General features: G+C 43.6%; 1 protein-coding gene across 1 annotated transcript in view; it reads right to left on the bottom strand.

Annotated features, from left to right (window-relative positions):
- Nucleotides 1-9,458: 9,458 nt before the first annotated feature.
- The window catches only part of FKTN (fukutin), a 100,934-nt gene continuing 87,353 nt past the window's right edge, over nucleotides 9,459-23,039 (bottom strand). Inside the window, exon 11 of the mRNA XM_056117334.1 lies at nucleotides 9,459-9,547. Within this exon, the coding sequence (XP_055973309.1) occupies nucleotides 9,534-9,547 (14 nt within the window). The 3' untranslated portion in view covers nucleotides 9,459-9,533. The remainder of the gene's footprint in view (nucleotides 9,548-23,039) is intronic.

The raw sequence follows: 23,039 nt of genomic DNA, 5'->3' as shown, positions 1-23,039 counted from the left end.
GGGATGTGTGTGTGTGTGTGTGTTTTACCAAAACCAATAGGTGAATAGTCTGGATGGGCTCTGTAGCACTGACAAGCTCTATAATGTCTAAGATGATGACTTCAAAATGATCATGCTAAGACTGGTTAGTGAACTGAAGATAATGAGAGAGCAGATTTCCAAGAAAGAAAGAGGAAGTTTGAGAAAGGACATGAAGAAAGAAAGAGGAAGCTTGAGAAAGGACATGAAGAAACTGCAATATCACTGAGCATGATAGATGAGTTTGAAAAACTCATGGGAAAGTCTCAGAAATAGAGTTATAGAAACCAAGGATGAATGTGTACTGGAGGAGAAAATGAAGGAAAACATAAAGAACAGAAGAAAAAAGTGAAAAAAAAATGAAGACAACATCAGAGAATTATGAGATGATTTTAAGAGGAACAATATTTGAATTATAGGAGTCCCAAGAAAAAAAGTAGGAGAGAATAGAGAACTATTAGTCTAAAAAAAATTATAGGTGAGGACGCCCCCAATCTGAGGGTTCAATCATACACCCAAATTCAATGCTCCAAGCATAATAAACCTAGATACAAGAACAACATAGAATTTGTGATCTATGGCCTCTATCTCTTGGCACACAAGGTCATAAGCCTGATAACGTTAAAGCAATCAAGAAGTGATCTCATGGGGGCTGGAGTGATAGCACAGCAGGTAGGGTGTTTGCCTTGCAAGCGGCCAACTGGGGTTCAATTCCCAGCATCCCATATGGTCCCCCAAGCACCGCCAGTAGTGATTCCTGAGTGCAGAGCCAGGAAGAACCCCTGAGCATCGCTGGATGTGACCCAAAAAAGCCAAAAAAAAAAAAAAAGAAAAAAAGAAATGATCTCAGATCATCTTAGCCTCAGCTTCTTCTCTTGTTGTTCACTGGTGCATACTGAAATGAGTGGAAGAAATGCTTATAGTTCACTTCACCAATATCTCAGCACCACCCAAATTCTCTTCCAGAGCATACAGTCTAATGAAATAGTACCCACCCGGCACTTTCCAGTCACGATTGTCTTATTACTAAGATCTTTCAAAATCTGTTTCTTTTCAAGTGACTTCTATGTAAGGGGTCTATGCATTGCGTACACACATACATTATAAAGCAGAGTTAAATTCCAATTTAGTGAGAGATATAAGTAAACTGATGTGACCTCACAACGGGAGCCAATACAATATATTTTAGTACACATTCCACTTCCCAAGAAGGGAAGAGAATCATAGGGCCACTAAGAAAATATACAAAATAGGCTTACCAAATGCAAAAGGCATAGTTTTTCACTGTTCCATGGGACTTCAAACTTGACACTTGTGTCACTAGTTACAAAAAAATTAATATGGCCTGAATACAGAAAATGAATATTTGAAGCAAATGTTATTCTATGTGGTATGATTAAATCCAATTTGTCCCTTTACTGAATCCCTTTTCCCTTCTCAACTTGATGCACCAAAACCAGAAGGGAATTTGGAGGAAAAGATTTATCACCCCTGCATTTGGGTAAACACACAGACATACACACTAAAAGCCAGTGCCCTGTGCCCTAAATCAGGTTTGAATCAGATTGAGGGTGAGGTAGGGGAAAAGATGAGCACTTTTGAAGGGGTCTGAACTAGTCTCCTTCATCCTGAAAGATTGGAAAGGTTGGGTTCTGCCTAACATGCCATTATGGTGTGGGGGAAAAACAAAACAAAACAAAACATTAGGCGACTGTGGTTGAATCACTGACTGAAAACAAAAATAAAACCTCCTGTTGGCTTCCTACCAAGTCCAGATCTCAGAGCAAACCAGTCAGTCACACCTGCAGGCAGAGCTTGGGATCACACCCAGCTCAAGGCTCCCAAACAAAAGGCCTTTTTTGGTGCTGTCGTTTACCTCAATATGTTAATGAGTAATTCTTCTGATTCAGGAGAGCCCATGAAGGTCACTAGGATCATAAAGAACTTTGATGTAAAAGCAGTGATAATGAAGGTTAAATTCTGACTTTACTGTTGAAATCAGCAAGTTAAAGAATCTGCTACATGTTAGATTCCTCAACTGTGAAGTGGGAGCATACATGTATTTTATATAAAATGAACAATATAAACATTTTTATATTTTTATATATTTATATAAAAAAGTATTTTATATAAAATGAACAATATAAAGCAGATATGAATACGTGAGCAGGGAGGCTCTCATACTGAGTCTTCCAGAGAAGATGCACTCAGAGACCTGGGGTCTTACTAATATTATTATTTTATCTACATACATAACCAATATTCATACACATAATTCTTTGGCCATAATTCTTATGATTTTTTTTTATGTAGGAGTCCTGCTATTTATTCAGCCACTTGATTAGCAGATTGAAATGGACATGAACTCCACCTTACTTTTTTTTTCATTTTTTATCATTTTATTTATTGAATCACCGTGAGAGCAGTCACAAAGCTTTCGGGTTTAAGTCTTGGTCATATGATGAAACACCCGTACATTCACCAATGCCCGCTCTCCACCCCCCAAAACCCCAGTATACCCCATCCCACACCCTCCCCCTATGTGTGGGGCAGACGATTTCCACATTATACTCTCTCTCTACTTTGATTACATTCAATATTTTGACACCAGACCCACCATTATTATTTGGGATTTCACCCCAACACTCACATCTGCCGAAAAGGCAATAGTAGACAATTTTTTTCTATTCGTGGTTATGAATAGCATATGATGTCACGTGGCTGCAGTAGAGGCCATGCAATTTTGAAATTCTGAAATTTTAACAATTAAATCTGGAGGGATTTCTGCCCAAACCTGCTGTGTTCTGAGATCCGTTCCCGAGTCTCTTGGATCATGGCCATTAAGCAGCTTGATCAGGAGCCAGAAAGGCTGTTCATGGGCAATGACTCGGGGTCTCTTTGGAATGGGGAGAAGAGGGCGGGGTCCACCCCCATCCCGTGAGGCTCTGTGTGTCTTATCACTGAGAGCCCAAACCTGACTGTCCAATGGCCTCTGGAGGATGGTGGCCACCGAGCCGCCTAGGGGGAGCAGGCAGAGGGACAGCACCCTTTTCCCCCTGGAATGGCCCGGTGACAGTAACCTACTTGGGGTCCGGGTGCATTTCTGTCAAAAGTCACTGGGTTCCAAGATTTGTTTCTGAGTTTCTGGGATCATGGCCATTAAACAGCTTGATTAGGAGCCAGAGAGACCATTCGTTGGTGGCGACTCGGGGTCTCATTGGGGTGGGGAGGAAAGGGCCCCCATCCCGTGAGGCCCCATGTGTCTCATCACTGCGGGCCCAAACCTGACTGCTCAGTGGCCTCTTGAGGATGGCGGCCACCGGGTCACTAGGGGGAACAGGCCAAGGCATGAAACCTATTCCCACCTGGAGTGGCCCAGCACTGGTAACCTACTGCAGGGACTGAACACATTTCTGCCAAAAGTCATTGGGTTTCAGGATTTGGTTCTGAGTCTCTGGGATCATGACATCAAGCAGTTCGATCAGGAGCCAGAGAGGCCATGCCTTCAATTATTTAGCTGAGCCGGAGGTAGTTTGTGAGTGTGTCTCCCACATACCTAACTTTTGGCCGTTTACTTTCTTGGTAAACTTGGCCCCAAGTTTTTGGGGTCTGGCCAAAGGCATAGCAGCAATTTTGGAGTATCTGGAAGTCTGAAGGCGCCATCAGCCTGCTGATGCACTTGCCTCACAGGTACAGATTGACCTGCTAGCAGCACCATACCCCCTCTTATGATTTTTTTAAATAATAGATTCCTAGAAGGATAATGATTTAGGTTCAAGAACCCAAAGATAGGATGGGGGATATGAATCAATGATAGAGCACTTGCATGTGTGAGATCTTATGTGAGTTCTGATTCCTGACACTGCCAAAACAACATCCAAGTATCCAACATCCAACATCCAACATCCAACATCCACTGTAGCAATGTCCTCCCATTGTTCATTGATTTGCTCAATTGGGCACCAGTAACATCTCCATTGTGAGACTTGTTGTTACTGTTTTTGACATACTGAATTTGTCACGGGGAGCTTGCCACCAGGTTACTCTCGGTAGATTGTCAAGCTCTCCAAGAGGGATGGATGAATTGAACCCAGGTAGGCAGTGTGCAAGGCAAATGCCCTACCTGCTGTGCTATCGCTCCAGCCCAATATCCAAGTATAGGAAGATATAGACTAGTCCTGTTGTGTGTGTGTGTGTGTGTGTGTGTGTGTGTGTGTGTGTGTTTGAAGTATAACAAGTTTATTTGGGGAACAAAAGAGGGAAGGATAGATGTAGATAAAGATATATGCTCAAGAAAGAACATCTCCAAAAAACTTCTCCAAAGTGGAAAAGCAAAGTAATTATCCTAAGTAGGAATGTGTGGGCTGTTTCCCCAGAATGGAGAAATGTACCATACTGAAGTAAGAATGTACACATCTCAAGAGGAGATGTGGGCAAGTAAGCCTTTTGTTTTGTTTTTGTTTGGGGACCCATCCTTTGGTGCTCAGGGCTTACTCGTGGCTTTGTGCTCAGGGATCATTCAGGGTACCATATGAGGTACCAGGGATCAAACCCGGTTGGATGCATGTGAGGCAAATAGCACCCCTGATGTAATATCCCTCTGGCCCCGAGAAATTAAAATCTTAAATATTATTTGGGAGAGTACAATTTTAAAGTTTGTATACAATCTAATTTTCTTTTTAAAATATCTGGGTGATTGGTCACTAGCAATACACAGAGAATCAGAAAGCTGCTTGGTTTATTTTATATTACAACAGTGTAGAATGCAAGTGCAGTTTGGAAAACCACTGGGCCAGGCGTGCTGCAGTCTCTCACTAAACTCATTCCTTGGCTCTCCTTCCTCAGCACCTGCCACTCTAAATCCCTTACTTTGCATCAACATTGGCCTCAGAGATTCCATCCGAACTCTGACCTCTATATTTGGGGATGTGACTTTTAAGTAACCTTTGGCCTGTGGGTCAGCAGTTAAGCTGTCCATTCTTCCAAGCTCCTTTCATCCACAGCCTTTTAAATGGCAAAGCCAGTAGGGTATTTACATACATATTTTGGACACATGAGGCCATTCTTAGGTGATGAACCTCATAAAGCAGGTGTTGCAAGGGTAACACTGAATGGAAATAATGAGAAAAAAAAACTTTTAGCAAGAGCCTTAGACATTAAGTTTCTCAGAAAAATTCAGCCAGTTCAAGCTTTGCTTGAACGTATGTATCCTTTAGAAACAACTAGAAGTCTTAACAGAGGAAGTTTTTATAAGGTTTTCTCATTTTGAAAGTGAAGTCACTCACGTTGCTATTAAACTGACTAAATATTAGTAACTGTTTCTGTCCTCACGTTGGGGGATGTGACCGGTGGTCATGGTTGTGATGAGACAGATCATAGGCAGATCTCTAATAACCACACAGAGGAAGTGGGCATGGTGAAGCACATAGAGGAATCTATGAAAGTTTAGATAGAGTGGTAGATAACTTCATGCAAGAGATGGTGTTTAAGATGAACAGTCTGGGAAGGTGTGATGTTTAGTATTAATCATGAAGGATTTTAGCAAGTGAACTTGCTCTAAGTAGAAGGGTGAGTAGAAAGAATGAGAATGGGAACATTTATGCTAGCAGATGAGATCACAAGAGTAAAGCCAGGAACTGGAGAAATAGCCAAGAGGAGCTGAACTTAAGTCTTGCATGCACAGGGCACTGGGTTAGATACTCGGGATCTATCACCTTCCATATCAGCACCACAGGGTGTAGCCCTGGTAGGCCCTGAGCACTTTTAGGAACTCACACACCAAACCTATTGTCAGACCCACACTACCAAGTCCAGTACCACTAGGAGTGCCCCCCCCCCAGACCCTGAGCACCACTGGGGAGATTCATTAAAAGAAAAAAAACACAAAGGTTTAAAAACTGGTGCACGTTTGAAGAATATAAAATGAAATGATTTCATCAAACCATACAATAATATTTTTCAGAAATTATGGAATGTAAAGGAAAGCTATACTGGGACCAGGCTATAATAGAACCTGGATGTGATATGACCTGGTGGGGAAAAGGGTCAAAACCAGGAGAGAATGTGTAGGTGGGCTTAGTAAATTCATTAAATCCTCATGAAAGGAAGAAAAAGAAACCTTGTTTTCTTAAATAATTTATTTTCAATAAATTAGCAGTTAAATAGAAGTTAAGGGTAGTAAGAAGTTACAAAATAAACCAACAAAGAAAATCTTTGGTTGATACATTTAACCACTTTCTACAAAGTACAGTAATTCAATTGCAATAACAAAAGTCTAGGTGGAATGCTACTGAACACCATTGTAAGGAGATGCATATAACAAGGTGCTTGCCCATTTTCAACCCTAAAGTATTTGGCAACTGACCAGAGCTGAAGAAAGGTTGGACCCAGAAAAGTTGGAAATGTGTCCTGGGTTCATTAACTGCCTGTGTGACCATGGTGAAAGTATTCCAAAATTCTGTTTTCTCCTCTATAATAGAAGTAAAAATAGTGATTCTAAGCTACACTTTATAAATCAACAAACCCATTGGTATCTGATTTCTAGAAGTTCCAGTGCTATCCTTAGGAGAATAAATACTTTTCACAAATAGCAGAATAGCATTGATTACATAATCTGTTTAAAGTTTTCTGTTGGGTGCAAATGAGCCATGAAGAAATGCATCATCAGTGCAATGTAACGTGCTTGAAATGTAAATTCTTAGTGCAGTGATCACTAAACTGGAAGTGTGTGTCACCAAGGAAGACTGTAAAGCAATTTTTGTGTTAGCTTCCAGTCTCATGGATCCCTTTCCAGTGTTTGGTCTGGAGCCAATCATCATTCCTTCTGACGGTCCCTTTACCCTAACACAACTTTATCTTTAAAAATCCAAGCTTGGGGCTGGAGCGAGAGCACAGCGCGTAAGGCATTTGCCTTGGACGTGGTGGACTCAGGTTCGATTCCCAGCATCCCATATGGTCCCCTGAGCACTGCCAGGAGTAATTCCTGAGTGCATGAGCCAGGAATAACCCTGTGCATTGCCGGGTATGACCCAAAGAGCAATAAATAAATAAATAAATAAATAAGTAAAATCTCAGTTTACAAAAAACATAATCTAAGAGGTGAAAGTAAAATTTTACTGTTTTGTTTGTTTGTTTGGGGGCCACAATGAGCAGTCTTCAGGGCTTACTCCTCACTCTGCACTCAGGGATTATTTCTGGGAGGGCTAAAAAAAATTATGAGGTGCCAGGGATCAAAGTAGGGCTGGCTGAATGCAAAGCAAGCACTTTACCCCCTGTTCTCTCTCTCCAGCATCACATCAATATTATAAATGCGTATTTATTTATCAAACAATTTTTCTGCAGGGTCTTTTTAAGACAATTCTATCCCCTTCATCTAGTTCAATAATAACTCAAACTCTTTCTGACCTGTCAGGTGCATTCTGTTACAGTGCCATGGGAAGGCCCTTTATGCACACAGACCAAGGCCTGAGGGCAGGAAAATGCATGCATTTACAGAAAAGCATTAAAATCCTGTCTTCAATCTCTGTGCTTTCCTCAGCAACATGTGAAAACCAGGTACTTTAAGAAGACTGGGGAAATGCTGTTTTGATTTAACAGATGAGAGAGTATGTAATGTTATTCAATTGACAACTGTTTCCAGACCTTTGAGAAGACATGTACTATCATTTGATAGTTTGGGGACAAACTTAAGTCCACATAAGCTCATGAAAAAGAAATGTATATTTGGAGAAAATCCCTTGGACTCTGTGCTTGTGTGCTTCCCTGGATTATTCTAGCCCTATAGGGAAGTGTACTGAATGAAATTTAAATAAATGACCTATCAGGAGAATATATTGCTTCAAATGAATGACTGTACTACAAGAGTGAGTGCTGTATAGAATTTGGTGACATTATGATCTTGCTTTTGGGGAAATGAAATTGATGGGAGCCTCATCCAGCTTTCTTCTGATAACAAAACCAAAAGTCTTGTTTCAACCTTTCATAAATCAAATATCTTCTTTGGAGAGTGGAAGGAAATTTAAATTCCTCTATTGTATACATTCTGGCAATCCATAACCTCAAATACAACAGTTTCCTGTGGTTCAGAAGGTTTTAAAACCAATGCACTGTCAAGAACTTTGGGGAAATGAACGTCCCAGAGACAATCAAATGACATTATTTATATTCTGTGTTCAACTATGAGATTCCTCTTTGGATCCACGTATCCTGGAGTTGGTGGGGGGAGTGAGACACATGGTGATGAATTATGCCAGATACACTTTGTTTCACTGACCTATGGGTATCATCCATCCCAGGGTAAGATTGAGCTAATTCTCCTCAGCAAAGAAGACAAATTAAAATTCATGAATCCATTAAAGTCAGGTATTACTATCCTATTGTTTACTCTAAATCTTTTTGTTTGAACCAAGCTCTGTTTTTAAAAAAGACACAAAATTGCAATGCTTGGGTTTCCATAAACATATTTGAATTATACCAGTTTTAAATCCAAAGAAACTCAGAATTTAAAATGTTACTAACATGTGAAACAAAGGAGTTAACTGCCAATATTAACAAACTTCTCTTCTACAAGAACACTATTAACTCTTAATTCATCAATTACCAAGTCCTTTCCTGTCACAAATATGATCCACTATTTGGCTTGAAGATAATAATACATGACCGACTCAATGCCAGTCACACCTCACATTTCCACAGAGACAAGGGCTGCCAAGCGCTTCTGTGTGGAGCTGCTGCGTTGCTGCAATCCTCGCTTGTCAAGAGGGCTTTTTTCCTCACAAGCTTTTCCCACAAGTCTCCAGGTTGGTTTCCACAAGGTTTGTCTTTTTCATTTGTCAACCTTAAGATTTACTTTGTTCATCCTTGCTCCAGTATGCCTTTTGCTCAAGACAAACCTTAACAATTGTCCAGAGGGAAGAACCTCTACTCATCCAGCCTTTCTTATAATTGGAAACAACATTGAGTAAAACAGGAATTTTAAATCAGTTTAAACCTGAAATTAGTGTCAAACATCTTATGTAGTTGGTGGACATAGAGAGACAGGTATTCCTGTGACTGCAAAGCCACAGTGCTTGTGACCTCCTCTGGGCTCCCTGAGCACCTCCTACAGAGCTTAAATTCATGTCTCCAAACTACCAGACTGACTCTGGAACATGCAAAAGGCTTCTGAACAAGGAATGCTCTGGGAAGGGACAGGAAGAGACACTATGGAATGCAATGTCCTGGATCAGGTGAAGGGATCTGGTAGTCAACAAGCAGAGTCCTCTCTGGATGGTGGGGTGTTTGGGGGAAGAGTCCCAGAATGTTTTCCTGATTAGCCACTCCTCCCTGATGCAGGCTTTGCTCTCCTAAGACTTTGACCAAGAAGTTGATGTACCTCATTGCCAGGCGAAGCGTTTCATTCTTGCTGAGCTTTTTGTCTGGAGGGTGAGTGGGGATGAGCTTCCTCAGCTTGGCAAAGGCACTATTGACATTCTGCTGCCTCCACCTCTCCCTCGTATTGGCGAAGATCTTCCTGGTCATGCTTGAAATCCTGAGGCAGGAAAGAAAAAGGCCCCAGGGGCCAATACCTTGTAAAAGGTAAGGGGTTGGCACATGTCCTACCCAGAACTCAAGAGGTTAGATCTTCTCTACCCAATTTTTAGAAATTCATTTTCAGGGGTTTGGAGACACATTCCATTGTTCTTAGAGAGCTATTCCTGGCTCTGTGGTCAAGAGTGATCCCTAGCAGTGCTCTGGGGACCAAATGTGGTACAGGGGATTTGAACCAGCTTTGGTGGGTTTAAAGTCAAGCATCTTAATCCCTTGTACTAGCTTTCCAGCCCTTATTTCCTTATTTTCAAGTCTTTTGAGTCCTTTGATAAGGAAGAAAATGTGGCAAAAGAAAGGGTAAGAGTAATACTCTTCAGCCTTTCCCCCGGCTGCTTTGAAGCCTTAAGTTATAAGGTTGTTTCATCCCTACATTTTCATGTTTTCTTTCATGACCAACTCTTCCTAAGTGTTCAGAATCAAACATAGCATAGGACTGAGTTAGTTGTGTGTCTGTGAATATAATGCATATGTATATATTTAGTCAACAGTTTGAGATGGAATTTTAAGAAAATTAAATAAGGGCTGGAGCGATAGCACAGCGGGTAGGGCGTTCGCCTTACACGCGGCCAACATGGCCGACCCGAGTTCAATTCCTCCGCCCCTCTCGGAGAGCCCGGCAAGCTACCGAGAGTATTCGATATGCCAGACACAGTAACAACAAAGTCTCCAATGGAGACGTTACTGGGCCCGCTCGAGCAAATCAACGATCAACGGGAGGGCCTTTACCTTTTATTTATGGGCTGGAGCGATAGCACAGCGGTAGGGCGTTTGCCCTGCACGCAGCCAACATGGCTGACCCGAGTTCGATTCCTCTGCCCCTCTTGGAGAGCCCGGCAAGCTACCGAGAGTATCTCGCCCGCACGGCAGAGCCTGGAAAACTCCCCGTGACGTATTCGATATGCCAGACACAGTAACAACAAAGTCTCCAATGGAGACGTTACTGGGCCCGCTCGAGCAAATTGATGATCAACGGGAGGGCCTTTACTTTACTTATTTATGGGCTGAAGCGATATCACAGCAGGTAGGGCGCTCACCTTGCACACAGCTGACTAGGCCGACCCCAGTTCGATTCCTCTGCCCCTCTCAGAGAGCCTGGCAAGCTACCGAGAGTATCTCGCCCACACATATTTGATATGCCAAACACAGTAACAAGAAGTCTCACAATGGAGATGTTACTGGGCACGCTCGAGCAAACCTATGAACAACAGGAGGACAGTGCTACAGTGCTATTATATTTATATATATATTATATAATACATACATAAAACAAAATATCTGGAAGGATTCAGGCCAAAATGTCCACAGTGGTTCCCTGGGGAAGACAGTGGATTAGGGAAAATACAAAAAGAAAATTTGCATGTTTATTTTAAATCTTTTGGTTTCATATTTTTGGATGAGGAAACTATTCATGTTCTTTAATTTATGATATGAAAATTTAAAAAAATTTATGGACTGGGGTTATGGTGCCACCAACAGGTCAACCTGTACCTGCAGGGCAAGTGCATCAGCAGTTTGTTGGTGGTGCCTTCAGGCTTCCTTAAATCCCAAAATTGCCACTGTGCCTTTGGCCAGACCCCAACAACTTGGGATCAAGTTTACCAAGAAATTAAATGGCCAAAAGTTAGGCATGTGGGAGCCACACCCATAATCCACCTCCGGCTCAGCTATAGAAGCTTATTATTTGGCCTTATTTCAGAGGCCCATAGATAAATCTCGAAAGAGATCAAAGGACATAGTTAATCTCGGTCCCGCGCATGGCGGAACAGACTGGGGTGAATTGGAGAGAGCAGGTTGGCCTGTGCCTGCCCAAGCATAGCCCCCAGCAGCCACTTGCTTCCATAGTCCAAAATCACCGCCACACCCTCAGCCTGACTCCACCATCTCAGGACAGATATAATCTGCTGAAAATTTGGGTATGCGGGTTTTGTGACTGAAATCTCCAAGCTTTCACAGATTGGGGTGGGCTACGCCCCCCACTTCCCAATGCACATGGAAGCACTGGCAGTCACCCCTACAATCAAATCCAGCACCACTCTGTAAACTCTTACTGACCTTGCTTCAGAGATCCATAGATAAATCTCCAAAAAGATTAAAAGTCAGAGACAGAGCAGTGAATCCCGGAAGACACCACAGAACAGGAGATCTCTCTGGGCCCCATACTGAGCCAATTTCACTGGGGAACCCCAGATGGAGCAGGTGCAGTCTCCCCCACCTACTCCAGATAGAATCCTCGTGACTAAGAGATTCCACAAGCAAGACCAAGGTATGCAGTTCCAGGACTAAATCTCCATCCTGCATGGGGGCAGAGGTACTGGGCTGTCCCTCTCTGGCTCCTGGCCTGCTGTCACACCCACAATGTGCCTCTGGGCGCCATCTTATCGTAGCAACAGCTCTGGTCCAGGATGCCCAATTGAATCCCAAAATGGACCGGTGCCTTACAGAAATGTCTCTGGAACCCAACCATCTACAATCTAGAATTCTAGAAGCACATGGCCCCAGCACCCATGATATTCAAAATGATCAAGGTACAATAAATGATCTAGCATCTGTCTCTGGAAGGCAGGCAGGCAGGCTTAAATGGTGGTGGGAAAATTTGAGAAAAACATAAATGCCCAAAAGTAGAGAGGATTAGGGAAATTGTCTGACATGAAGGCAGGGTGAGGACTGGGATGGGTGGGGGGTATGTACAAGGAATACTGGTGATGGAAAGTCTGCACTGGTGGAGGGATGGGTATTCGATCATTGTATGGATCGATCATTTGAATCTCAAACATGAAAGCTTTGTACTTGTATCTCACGGTGATTCAATAAAAAAAGGAAATTTAAAAAATAAGAAAATTTATGGTTTCAAAGCAGAAACTAATTTTATACACTGATATCATAAACTTTAACACTACTGTAACCATCTAAAACACAATAAAAATAAAGCAGAAAAAACTGAATTTGAACCACAGCTCTCAATTTCCTGGATACATAGTTCTGAAGAAGTCAGTCCACTTCTTCCAGTCCCAGTTTTCTTGTCTGGAAAATGGAGATAAAGTCACCAACAGGTTTCTTGTGATGATTAAGATACTATGTAAAGTTTATAAAATATAAATGAGACATTATGTGCTTGGCTTAATATATGCAAGGACTCTATTCCCTTGCAAAGTGTCATTACTCCCAAAGCGGAATTTTTAATCATCTCTGTGTCCTGTGGATATTTCCTGTGGTCTTTCCTGCTTCTGTGCTATGGGAGATCAGAGCAATGCTGAGAGGCCAGTAGTCAGGAGAGTGGCAGCCCAATTTCAAGGCTTGGCCTCAGCATCCCTCCACTAGTCACTCAGATCCACTTCCTCACTGTGGAGACACTCCAGCAGGATTAGTCTTACTCCCAGCTCCAGTCTCAATATTTAACACTCATTGCCACTGTACAAATATTGGTTGCTGGTTACTGAGCCTTGTGGCCTATGTGACAAAGAAAGGGAGCAGCAGGGTTTGCAGAGAGACAACACCAGTAAATTCTAGGGCTTTTCTAGCAGACCAAGGCTCCTTTCCCTCTGATGGGGCTAAACTCAGCTCTCTTTCTGCCCTGAAATGCCACAATGTCAGACCTGTTGGCTCTAGTCTATGTCATTTCTAAGAATCCGACCTCTGTTTCAACAATAAAAGTAGGAGTGTGATCAGAATGGGATTCAACCAAATCTAACCTAAATGCACCTACATCAAGGGAATTTTAAGACAGAAGGAAAACTATGCAGATTTTCTCACTCAAGGCTAGCTAATTTGCATTCAGGACCCTGTAAGTAAAGTTACTTTCAAGCTCCTCTCATCAAAAGAGGGTTTAGCTCATTCACTAAATCAACTCTTGTCCCTGGTGATGGTGGTGGTGGTGGTGGGAGCGGGTATCTTTGGGAAGAAAAAGATTAGGCAGGATAAATTATCTGTTGTTCTCTTCTAAGAGGGCTCAATCCTATTGTTCATGGAAGCAGACAGAAGTAACAAGGAAGAGACAGGATTCCCAAATGGGGCCTGCCAGCCTAGGCAGTGATAAGAATTACTTGTTGATTTTTCCTCAAGTGTATCCCTCTCCTTTTTCACAAGGGGAAATAGAAATCAGTGATTTAACAAGCTGGAAAAACTCAAAGTAGAGGTCACTGAAAATTACTGAGGCACTTAATAAGTCAGAGAAAAATTGCATGGTATTTTTTCTATTCTATGGAACAACTGGCTGCTAATTTTGATTTCAGAGCTTCAATATTCAGCATATGCCACAGAATCAGAAAACATCTGCTAGACACAAAACAAAGGTGAAATTTTGTCACAGGTCACACACAGAATCAATGGCAAAGCCTGTGTGTCAAACCTGAGTATTTATGCATCTATGTCACCACTGACTCCTTATGAATTGGGGTCCATCACCTTTTTATACCATGGACCTCTGTGGTTGCTTGGGGGACCCAGGAACAGATTCTAGGTTAGAGAAAAAAAATTAAAGTCTTCTGCTCCTTTCTCAGAATATTTTGGTTGGTGGATCATGTCGGGAAATACTCAGTGGCTACTCCAGCTCTGTACTTGTGGGACCTTGTGTTGCTAGGGATCTAACACTTAACAAAGTATGCACTCAGCCCCTTGAGCTATCTCTGTGGTCCTAGAGTAACGATTTTAAAAGCATGAATTTAAATATACAGATAAAATCACCAATTATACTCAATAGTTACTATAAGCATTAAAATATGATACATATGTTGCATTTTAACACGATAATCAGGTTTAATTACCATACTTCCTAAATAATACTACATGAATGATATTTCCCCCCTAAAGATACCTGAGTACCATTCATTACAACCCAAAAGGGAAAGAGGGGGAGGACTTAACTTCTGTACTATCTCTCCCATAAACTTGCATGTCTCTCCCTCCTCCTATCCCCCACTCTCCTGTGGATGTCAGAACTTTCTCTATATCCTTATAAACTTGTCTGCAACTTAATTTTTTTTCTTTCTTAAATGAACATATGCTACTTCTATAATAATTTCGAAAGGCTGAGCAGAGCCTGGTGCTGGAGGGGAGACATCTTCTCCTAATCCAACAATATAAATCACTCTTTACCTCCCTGCTCTGAGCTGGGAACAAATGCCAGAGAGAGAGGTAAATCCTCAGAGATTAGGTGACATTTGAACACTTGCCACGGGCCCCTTTGGGAAAAGTCAGCTGTGAGTCTGTGCTCTGTCCTTTCTACTTGACCTGGACTGTGTGTCCAGGAAGCACCAGCGAACAAAAGCAGCAGCTCTTGTTAGAGCATCGGTCACTTTCTCTGTGTGCATCATTGTCATTCTCTGCTGTGCTCAGCTGTCACCTCCAGTGGTGACAACAGAATTTTGTGCATATTGATGTTCCTACTGTATTCATCTTGACATCCCTTCTGCCTCACAGTCTTCAGCCACCAACCCGGGATCATGTAATGGGGCTCATAGATTTCTATATTCCAATGGGAAACAATGACATCTTTGTTTTCACCAACGATAAATCTGAATTTTACATACGAATAAGGTTCCACGGTAGGTAGGTGGTACTGGTGACTTTGAGACCTCGGGGTGTGGTCCCCCAAAGCGAGGGGCTCTATCTTGCCTAGCATCCTACTTGCCTACTCAATCTCACCCCCAAGCTGCTGCTATCTGGTGCCTGAGCACATGTGTCCTTCAAAAATCATCTAACTCAGATGGAATTTTCCCCACATAGCTCTGCACGGAATCTCTTTCTAAATAGAGACACCTGCCCAGAATCAGCCCCCCGCCCTGGGACGCCCATCCCGCCAACCTGGAGCCGCGCAGACCCACCTGCCCATCCCGCCAGGCTCCAGAGCCGGCCGCGCATCCCGTCGGCTTTTTACAGCCTTGGCGGGTCCCGCTTTGGGGGTCTTCAAATTTCGCACCGGCCCACACGTGGGGCTCGCTCAGCCGAGATGCTCTGGTGCCGGGGGGTCTGCCCTCGTTCTCCCCTCCACCGCGCGCTTCCCCTGTGCGACGCCACCGCCCCTGTCCCACGGAAAGTGCCCGAGTCTCACCTAGTCACCTCGGTGGCTCTTACCAGGTCGCCCCCCACGCCGCTGCCCGACTGCGGGGCGACTGCGGCTCGGACCTGGAGGCCTCTCTGGACACCGGCCGGCACCCCCAGACCCCGCAACCTGATGCACCCTCTCACCAAGTGCCAGGATGCCCCCCTCCCGCTGTCGTGGTCGCCGTCCGTCTGCGCCCTCGCCTGGGCTCCGCCGCCTTTATAGGACCCCGCCCTTTGTCCCCTTCCCGCCCCTGACCCTGCTGGTCCCTCCCCGTTCCCCACGTCCTCCGACACCGGCCCTCCCTGCGCCCCGGAAAGGGCTGGGGTGGGGGTGAGCCCTGCTTTGTCTGAGGACGGGCGGGCAAGGGGGTCGGCGCACAGCCTACCCTCCCCGTTCTTATGCCATTCATCAGCAGCTACGCCCCACTGGGGTCTCCTAATAGGGTCCCAAACCCATCTGCTTCAGAATCGCGGGGCAGAGGGGAAGCAGGTGAGCTCTCGGGGGGTGCGGGGTGGGGGGGGGGATTTGAAATCTGTATCTTCTCTATGTTCTCCCCAAGAGTTAGGGAGGAAACTCAGCTTTGGGTTTTAACAATTCGGCAAAGTTTAACCACAGCTGCACTGGACGGATTCTCAGATCGTCTCATCTGTGTCCACTGAGCCCCGCACGGGACTCAACTATTTACTTCAGCAACCTCTCATGGGTTCTTTCTACTTCTGCACCTGGTTCTCTCCATCTGTTCTCCATCACCATCCAGAAGGATCCCGTGGAAACCCTTTTCATTTTACTCAGCTGTAAGCTCAAGTTTCTATAATGGTCTTCAGGTCCTTGTTCTGCCTCTGCCCCTTGTGATCCTTCTCCCTAATGCTCCTTTTCTCCTTCACCCTGACTTCCGTGGTTTGTGGAATACGCTAGGCCTCCTCCTGCTTCCCACTTTTGAGTTGTTTTCTCTACGGGAAACAAAAGCTCCCTCCCAAATTATTCACACACTTCCCTCTTACCAGCAGCTCACTGGAAGGTTGCTGAAATAATTGAGTCCTGTGCTGGGCTTAGTGGACACAGATGAATAAATCTAGAAACTGTCCAGTGCAGTAGTGGTTAAACTTTGCTATTGAACTGTCAAACCTAAAACTCACTGTTTCATCTTTACCTCTTGAAGAGTACTCAGAGTAGATGCAGATTTCAGGTCAAGTCCCAATTGAAGGGCTGGGAAAACAACTTAAAACAAATCAGATTCAAATTCCTGCCTCAAATAACTGACATTCTTCAAGTCTTTGCTTAAATGTCACTTCAGTGAAGAGTCTCTGACCACAGTATTTAAAACTGTACCTTCATTCACAAAGGATTTCCTTTTCCTGCCTTAATTTTATTTTTCCTTAGCACTCGTTCTCATTTAGCAATGATTTATTTATCTTGTTTCCCTGCCTTCAGTGAACAGGATTTGATCAAAATTGGTTGATTAATGACTGGGTGAAGTAATGCATTTCTAGGCACCAACTTCTCTGAAGGACCAAACAGAAGATTTGCACAATCAAGTCACAAATGCATTGCGTGTGTTTTAAATAAGAGCAAAGGAGTTCGGAGTTGTATTTCCCAGGTTGAAATCCCTGGTCTCCTCACTTATGTGATCCATATTACCTTTCTTTATGCTTCAATTTCATTATTGGTAAATTGGGCACATTGAGAGAATTGTGAGGAATGAAAGAGAAAAACAGAAGAGGCAACTGCACTACAGTATAATTAATGGGTATTAAGAAATTGCGGCAGTCAGTCTATATTATTCTTAGACTTTACGACTCCCCATCACCTTGAAAAGATTCTGTAGCCCCTTCCACTGCCCAGTCATACAGTCTTCCTGTAGAGGGAGGCTGTCTCCCTGACCACCTTCGGTTTTAGTTATGTGACTGCAGTGTTCAAAGGAATGTAAGGGGACCTTCCAGGCTTTTTGCTGAAGCAGAAACCTTAAGAGTCATTGCTGGGGACCAGGAAGAAATGTTCAAACCCCAGCGTCACTTGGTCTCAGGGTACCATCAGGGTGGCTCTGGTGACCCTCCTCAGAGTGGGGCCTAACCAGCACTGATTCACTGAACCTCTGGCATTGAACTTTCCAGCATGGTTGGCTAAGTCACACCAAGGAGAGCCAAAGGGGACCCCTGAGCACTGCTTTCTTGGGAAACCTCCCTTCTTCCTCCCAGAAGAGTGATCACTGGTTCAGTCATGAGAAAACCATGCTTAAATTATTTCAGCTTGAAAGCAAGCCATGGAGCTAATCCACTGCCAGTCACTGACCTCATTTAACATAAATGAGTCAGAAATCTTTCCTGTTATTAACTGCTGAAGGTTGGGGTTACTTGTTTTCCCCATGACCCCTGAAAAAAATTCCCATGCCAACATGGTTTTATTACAAATGTAAAAGGTATTGCATGAGCTTATAGGTTTTTAGGGGGTAGGAAGATGATTTCCGTATTCAAGGAACTCACAGACTTGGGGAAAGGAAAGAGGAGAGAAATGGCTGAATAGAAGACAGACAGTCAGTCCCTGAGCATCAGAGTGTGGAACTGGAGTTAAGACAGAAAGGCCTAAGATTCTGACTGGAGAATCAGAGATGGCCTGTAGAAGGGATAGCATTTTAAGCAGAGCCATCTTTGACATTTGTGAAATTCAGAATAAGGGTAAATGGAGACTCTTGACCCACACAGATCTCCATTCTTTTCCCATGCCCAACCCCAGCTCTGTCCGGTGCCTTGAAAAGCCTATTTTTATTATCTCAGCCCACATGTGCCTAAGAAAAAGTCCCATACAAGCTCTGAAATGAACTGAGGGGACTTGGAGCAGAAATTTAGGGATCTAACATGTCCAGGTCTAGTTTTCTGGGTGAGTCCTGGAAGAGGGCCAGAACAGGGCATTAAAAGCACAGAACTTGGGACTGGAGAAATAATACAGCAAACAGAGTACTAGTTTTGCATGCAACCATTCCTGGTCAATCCCCAGCACCCCATAAGGTCTCTTGAGCACTGCGAGGAGAGATCTCTGAGTAAGCCAGGAGTAAGCCCTGAGCTCTACCAGATGTAGCCTCCAAACCAAAGGAAAAAAATATAAAACCACAGAAGTCAAGGGAGGGGACCCAGTTGACAGGATAGATGAGCTGGGTAGGAATTACATATGCTGGGCTACCAGAGAGAGCCTTTTACTTAATGGCAACTGTATGCCTTATACGTGCGAGTGATATGTTTAGGTTTACATGTGACATGATTGGTTCAGGTAGCAATATAGACACTGGATTGGAAAGAAATAATCAGTCAATGAGCATCATCAGAAAAGGGGCTGTTAAAGACAAAATCTAATATTTGCAGTAGTCACCGTAGATTTGTCCTTTTTTGGCCCTTCTGTCTTTGTTGTGTGCTGTGAGAAGAACTTCTGTCACTCATGTCAGTCCACTTCACCCTATTATAATGCAGTTCTGGTGGAGCACATATTTATGTTTTCAACCCAGAACATTATTTCCCTTCATCTTAGCCCCAAACCTGTGAGGTAGTATATTTTCTTAATGGCATATTCTGCAGGTTGTTTTTTTAAAGAATTGTTATAACTGGTAAATCAGAAACACGTGATGTCAACTGTAACATTATGCTATGAGACAGAATCTGTGTGCACGGCTGGATAAGGATGAAGAAAAAAGGACAAAGAGCATGAGAAAGGAGCACAACTGACCATAAGTACTGCCACTTGCTTTCCTCTTTAAGCACCACTATGTCATGTTATTGCTGGTTTTATATTTATTTAATATAAATCGCTGGAGCGATAGCACAGCGGTAGGGCGTTCGCCTTACAAGCGGCCAACATGGCCTACCCGAGTTCGATTCCTCCGCCCCTCTCGGAGAGCCCGGCAAGCTACCGAGAGTATTCGATATGCCAGACACAGTAACAACAAAGTCTCCAATGAATACGTTACTGGGCCCGCTCGAGCAAATCGATGATCAACGGGAGGGCCTTATTATTATTATTATTATATTTATTTAGTTTTGGGGCCACACTTGGCAGAGCTCAGGGCTTGCTCCTGGCTCAGTGCTAAGGGATCACTCCTGGCGATGCTCAAAGGACCACATGTGGTACTGGGGATTGAACTTGGGTCAGCCTCATGCAAGACAAGTGCCCTACCTGCTGTACTATCTCTTCAGCTCTGGTTTTATTATTTTTAAAAACACAGGAAACAATTTTTTGCTATCCCATTCTGCTCATAGTAATCCTCTGCGTGATGGGCTTCTCCCATGCCAGTCTCTTCTCCCATGCCAGTCTCACAGTGTAGCGCCTTCAAGGGCAAGGTCCTGGAGGGGAAGGAGTGAAGTAGGAATTTACATAATCCTATTACTGAGGATTAAATCTGGGCAGCTAAAGGCCTCTGTGTGCTTGTGCTAAAGCCCTTACTATTCATGGTGCTCACTACCCTTGGAGAGACTGCACCTGCAAGCCCCTGGGGTGAGGGTGGGGGGCTGCAGAGGGAAGGGCAGGTCACTAGTAGAGCCTGGGCATTGTGAGGGTCTCTGGTACTATTGCCTTAATAGATCTGTCTGGATTAGCCTGTGAATACTGGCTCCCTGGCCCTGTGTGCAGAGATTGTCAGCTCCAGGAAAGAGAAAGTCTGAGGTTTTCTGAAGGGCTTTTTGTCAGCCCAGGTAGTGGTGGCCCAAGGCCATTTAGTTAGGGGTCAAGCGTTAGCCTTATCCAGTCTAAATCTTCCTTCATTCTCAACCTCCTTCCAGCTCTATCCATGTGTGCAGCATCAGTTTAGTATTACTCACATGAATCACCGGGCCGTAAGAGTTAACAGAATTTACTAACAAATCCTAGGTCAGGTACTGCAAATGTTCAGTTTCTTAGTGAACTTTGTACTTTGTACCTAAATATATCAACACTGATATTTTCTGACGCACTGATGCATTTACTAAGGTGTAACAGAGGCATTCAGGGCTGGAGGGATAGCACAGCGGGTAAGGTGTTTGCCTTGCACGTGGCTGACCCCAGTTCGATTTCTCCACCCCTTTCAGAGAGCCTAGAAAGCTACCAAGACTATCTTACTATCTTGCCCACATGGCAAAGCCTGGCAAGCTCCCTGTGACATAGTCGATATGCCAAAAACAGTAACAAGAAGTCTCACAATTTGTTGTGAGACGTTACGGTGCCCGCTTGAGCAAATCGATGAACAAAGGGAGGACAGTGCTACCAGTGCTACCAACAGAGGCATTCGATGATTTTTAAAATCTCTGCATTAAATTATAATACCCAAAAGGGGAGAGAGAGAGATAGAGAGAGAGAGAGAGAAGAAAAGTGCCTCCTGTAGAGGCAGACTGGGGTTGGGGACATTGCTGGTGGGAAATGTACAAAGATAAAGGGACGGGTATTGGGATGCTGGAACACTGCATGACCAAAACCCAATCATGAACAACTTTGTAACTGTGTATGTCATGGTGATTTAATAAAAAATAATTTTTTTAAAAAAGTCTCTGCATTCACATTACTTTCTTCCTCTCATAATGTTTATGACTCTCCCTACCCACCTCTCTCCCCCGCCCCGTATATCGCTACTCTTTTTTCCTTGGATACCTTTGAAGAGGCCTGTTCATTTTATTGCCTTCTTAGAAAAGAACCAGCATGGAGGCCAGAGAGCTAGCTCAATGGGCAGAGCACATGCTCTGCATGTTGGGAGGCCTGGGCTCATTCACCAACACTGCATGATCCCTCAAGTACAGAGCTCTTACCAATGATACGTAGGTGAGAGAAAGGGAGGTATGGCTTCTGCTTTAAAAATAAAATTTTCAAGTATATCCATTAAATTAACTCTCACTCTTGGGAATTTGGTCCGTATCTGATCGCTATTAGAGCAGTCCGACTATTCACAATAGCCAAAATATGGGAATAACTCAAATGTCCAAGAACAGATGGCTGGATAAAGAAATTGCAAGATATGTTCATATATACATATAGATATACAGATATAGATACACACAGATACACAAAATGGAATGCTGCTTGCCTATAAGAAATGCAATTTACTGCTATGTGATGGATTTGGAGAGCTTCATGCTGACTGTATTTAGTCCGAAAGAGAGGGACAGCCGCAGAATGATTTCTTTCATATGTGGGACCTGAAGAAGCATAGTAAGAGAATAACAAGTGGCCAAAAGAAGGAGAACCTGAGAATTAGTCTACAGAACTAATTACCGTGAGCTCATCATGGTAGATAACAAAGGTGGGGAGAGGGCAGGGTGAAGAGGAGGGACACTTTGGTGGAGGGTGTGGTGTTAGAACACTGTATGCATGAAACCCTAGCATTAATAGTATTAATGGTGCCTATTTTTTTTAAAGTTAAGAAGAGAGTTGTGTGAAAATCTCCCTTTACGATTTAGTATCTGCTTCTTTCCCCCCCTTTTTTTCCCTGAGAGTATTTTTTTGAGGGGGTGCGCGGGAGGGGGGTTGGGGGTTCTCCCAAGTAGTGCTCAGGGGTGCCTGGTGGTACTCAACAGTTTAATATGCAGACCCAGTATGTCACACTGTTGGGACCAAAGAATGCTGGGGGAGGCCATGGAGTACCAGGGACTGAATCCAGGGCCTCATGTATGCCAGGCATGCACTCCAGCTTTCTGAGCTATCTCCTGGGCCCTGCTTTGTATCTTTACACCTTGATATATAGTGAATCTGACACGCAGAGATACATGGAAGTTTTACTGACTCTCAGAACTGTTCCCAATACCAACATAAAATGACCCCCTTTGTCTTGTCATGTTATGAATTCCATATTCTTTCAAATTATTACGACTGTGGTAATAATGTAAATTTTACATTTTTTCCCTAATAAAACTGTGCTTTTTATTTAAAAAAGTTAGTTTGTAGGGATGTGTGTGTGTGTGTGTGTGTGTGTGGAGAGAGAGAGAGAGAGAGAGAGAGAGAGAGAGAGAGACAGAGAGAGAGAGAGAGAACGAGAGAAATATTCTTGGTCATAGGTTATCTTTATGTTAAATTTTAAATGGTAAATTTAAGTTTCTTTGACTTTCTAGCTCTTTTTAGCTTTTTAAAGGAGATCCTCTCTCCACGTCAGTTCTTTTAAGCAAATTTCATTCTCACTTTCTTGTGTATTGGCTTTTCTACCGCACTGTAAATGTCAGGAGGGTGAGGACTTGGTTTCATTAATCACTAGACCTCCCAAAACTGTGCTGAGTGCATGGAAAAGCTGCTTGTTAAAGCCTCTATTGATGGGCGTGAGACAGTGCTGGCTCATTTCTCCAAACAGCTGCCTCCAGCCTGCCCTGCTTTCTGTCAGAGAACACATAGGTTGAAAGGAAATGCTTCCAAGGCTCTGGAAAGAGCTTCTGGTTGACAGTTATGTTTTAAAAGAGAA

The sequence above is a fragment of the Sorex fumeus genome, unplaced genomic scaffold (genome assembly GCF_029834395.1).
Source record: "Sorex fumeus unplaced genomic scaffold, SorFum_2.1 ptg000034l, whole genome shotgun sequence".
In the NCBI taxonomy this organism is placed as follows: Eukaryota; Metazoa; Chordata; class Mammalia; order Eulipotyphla; family Soricidae; genus Sorex; species Sorex fumeus.
Note: the sequence above shows the minus strand (reverse complement) of the source record. Positions and strands in the feature narration are given on the sequence as shown.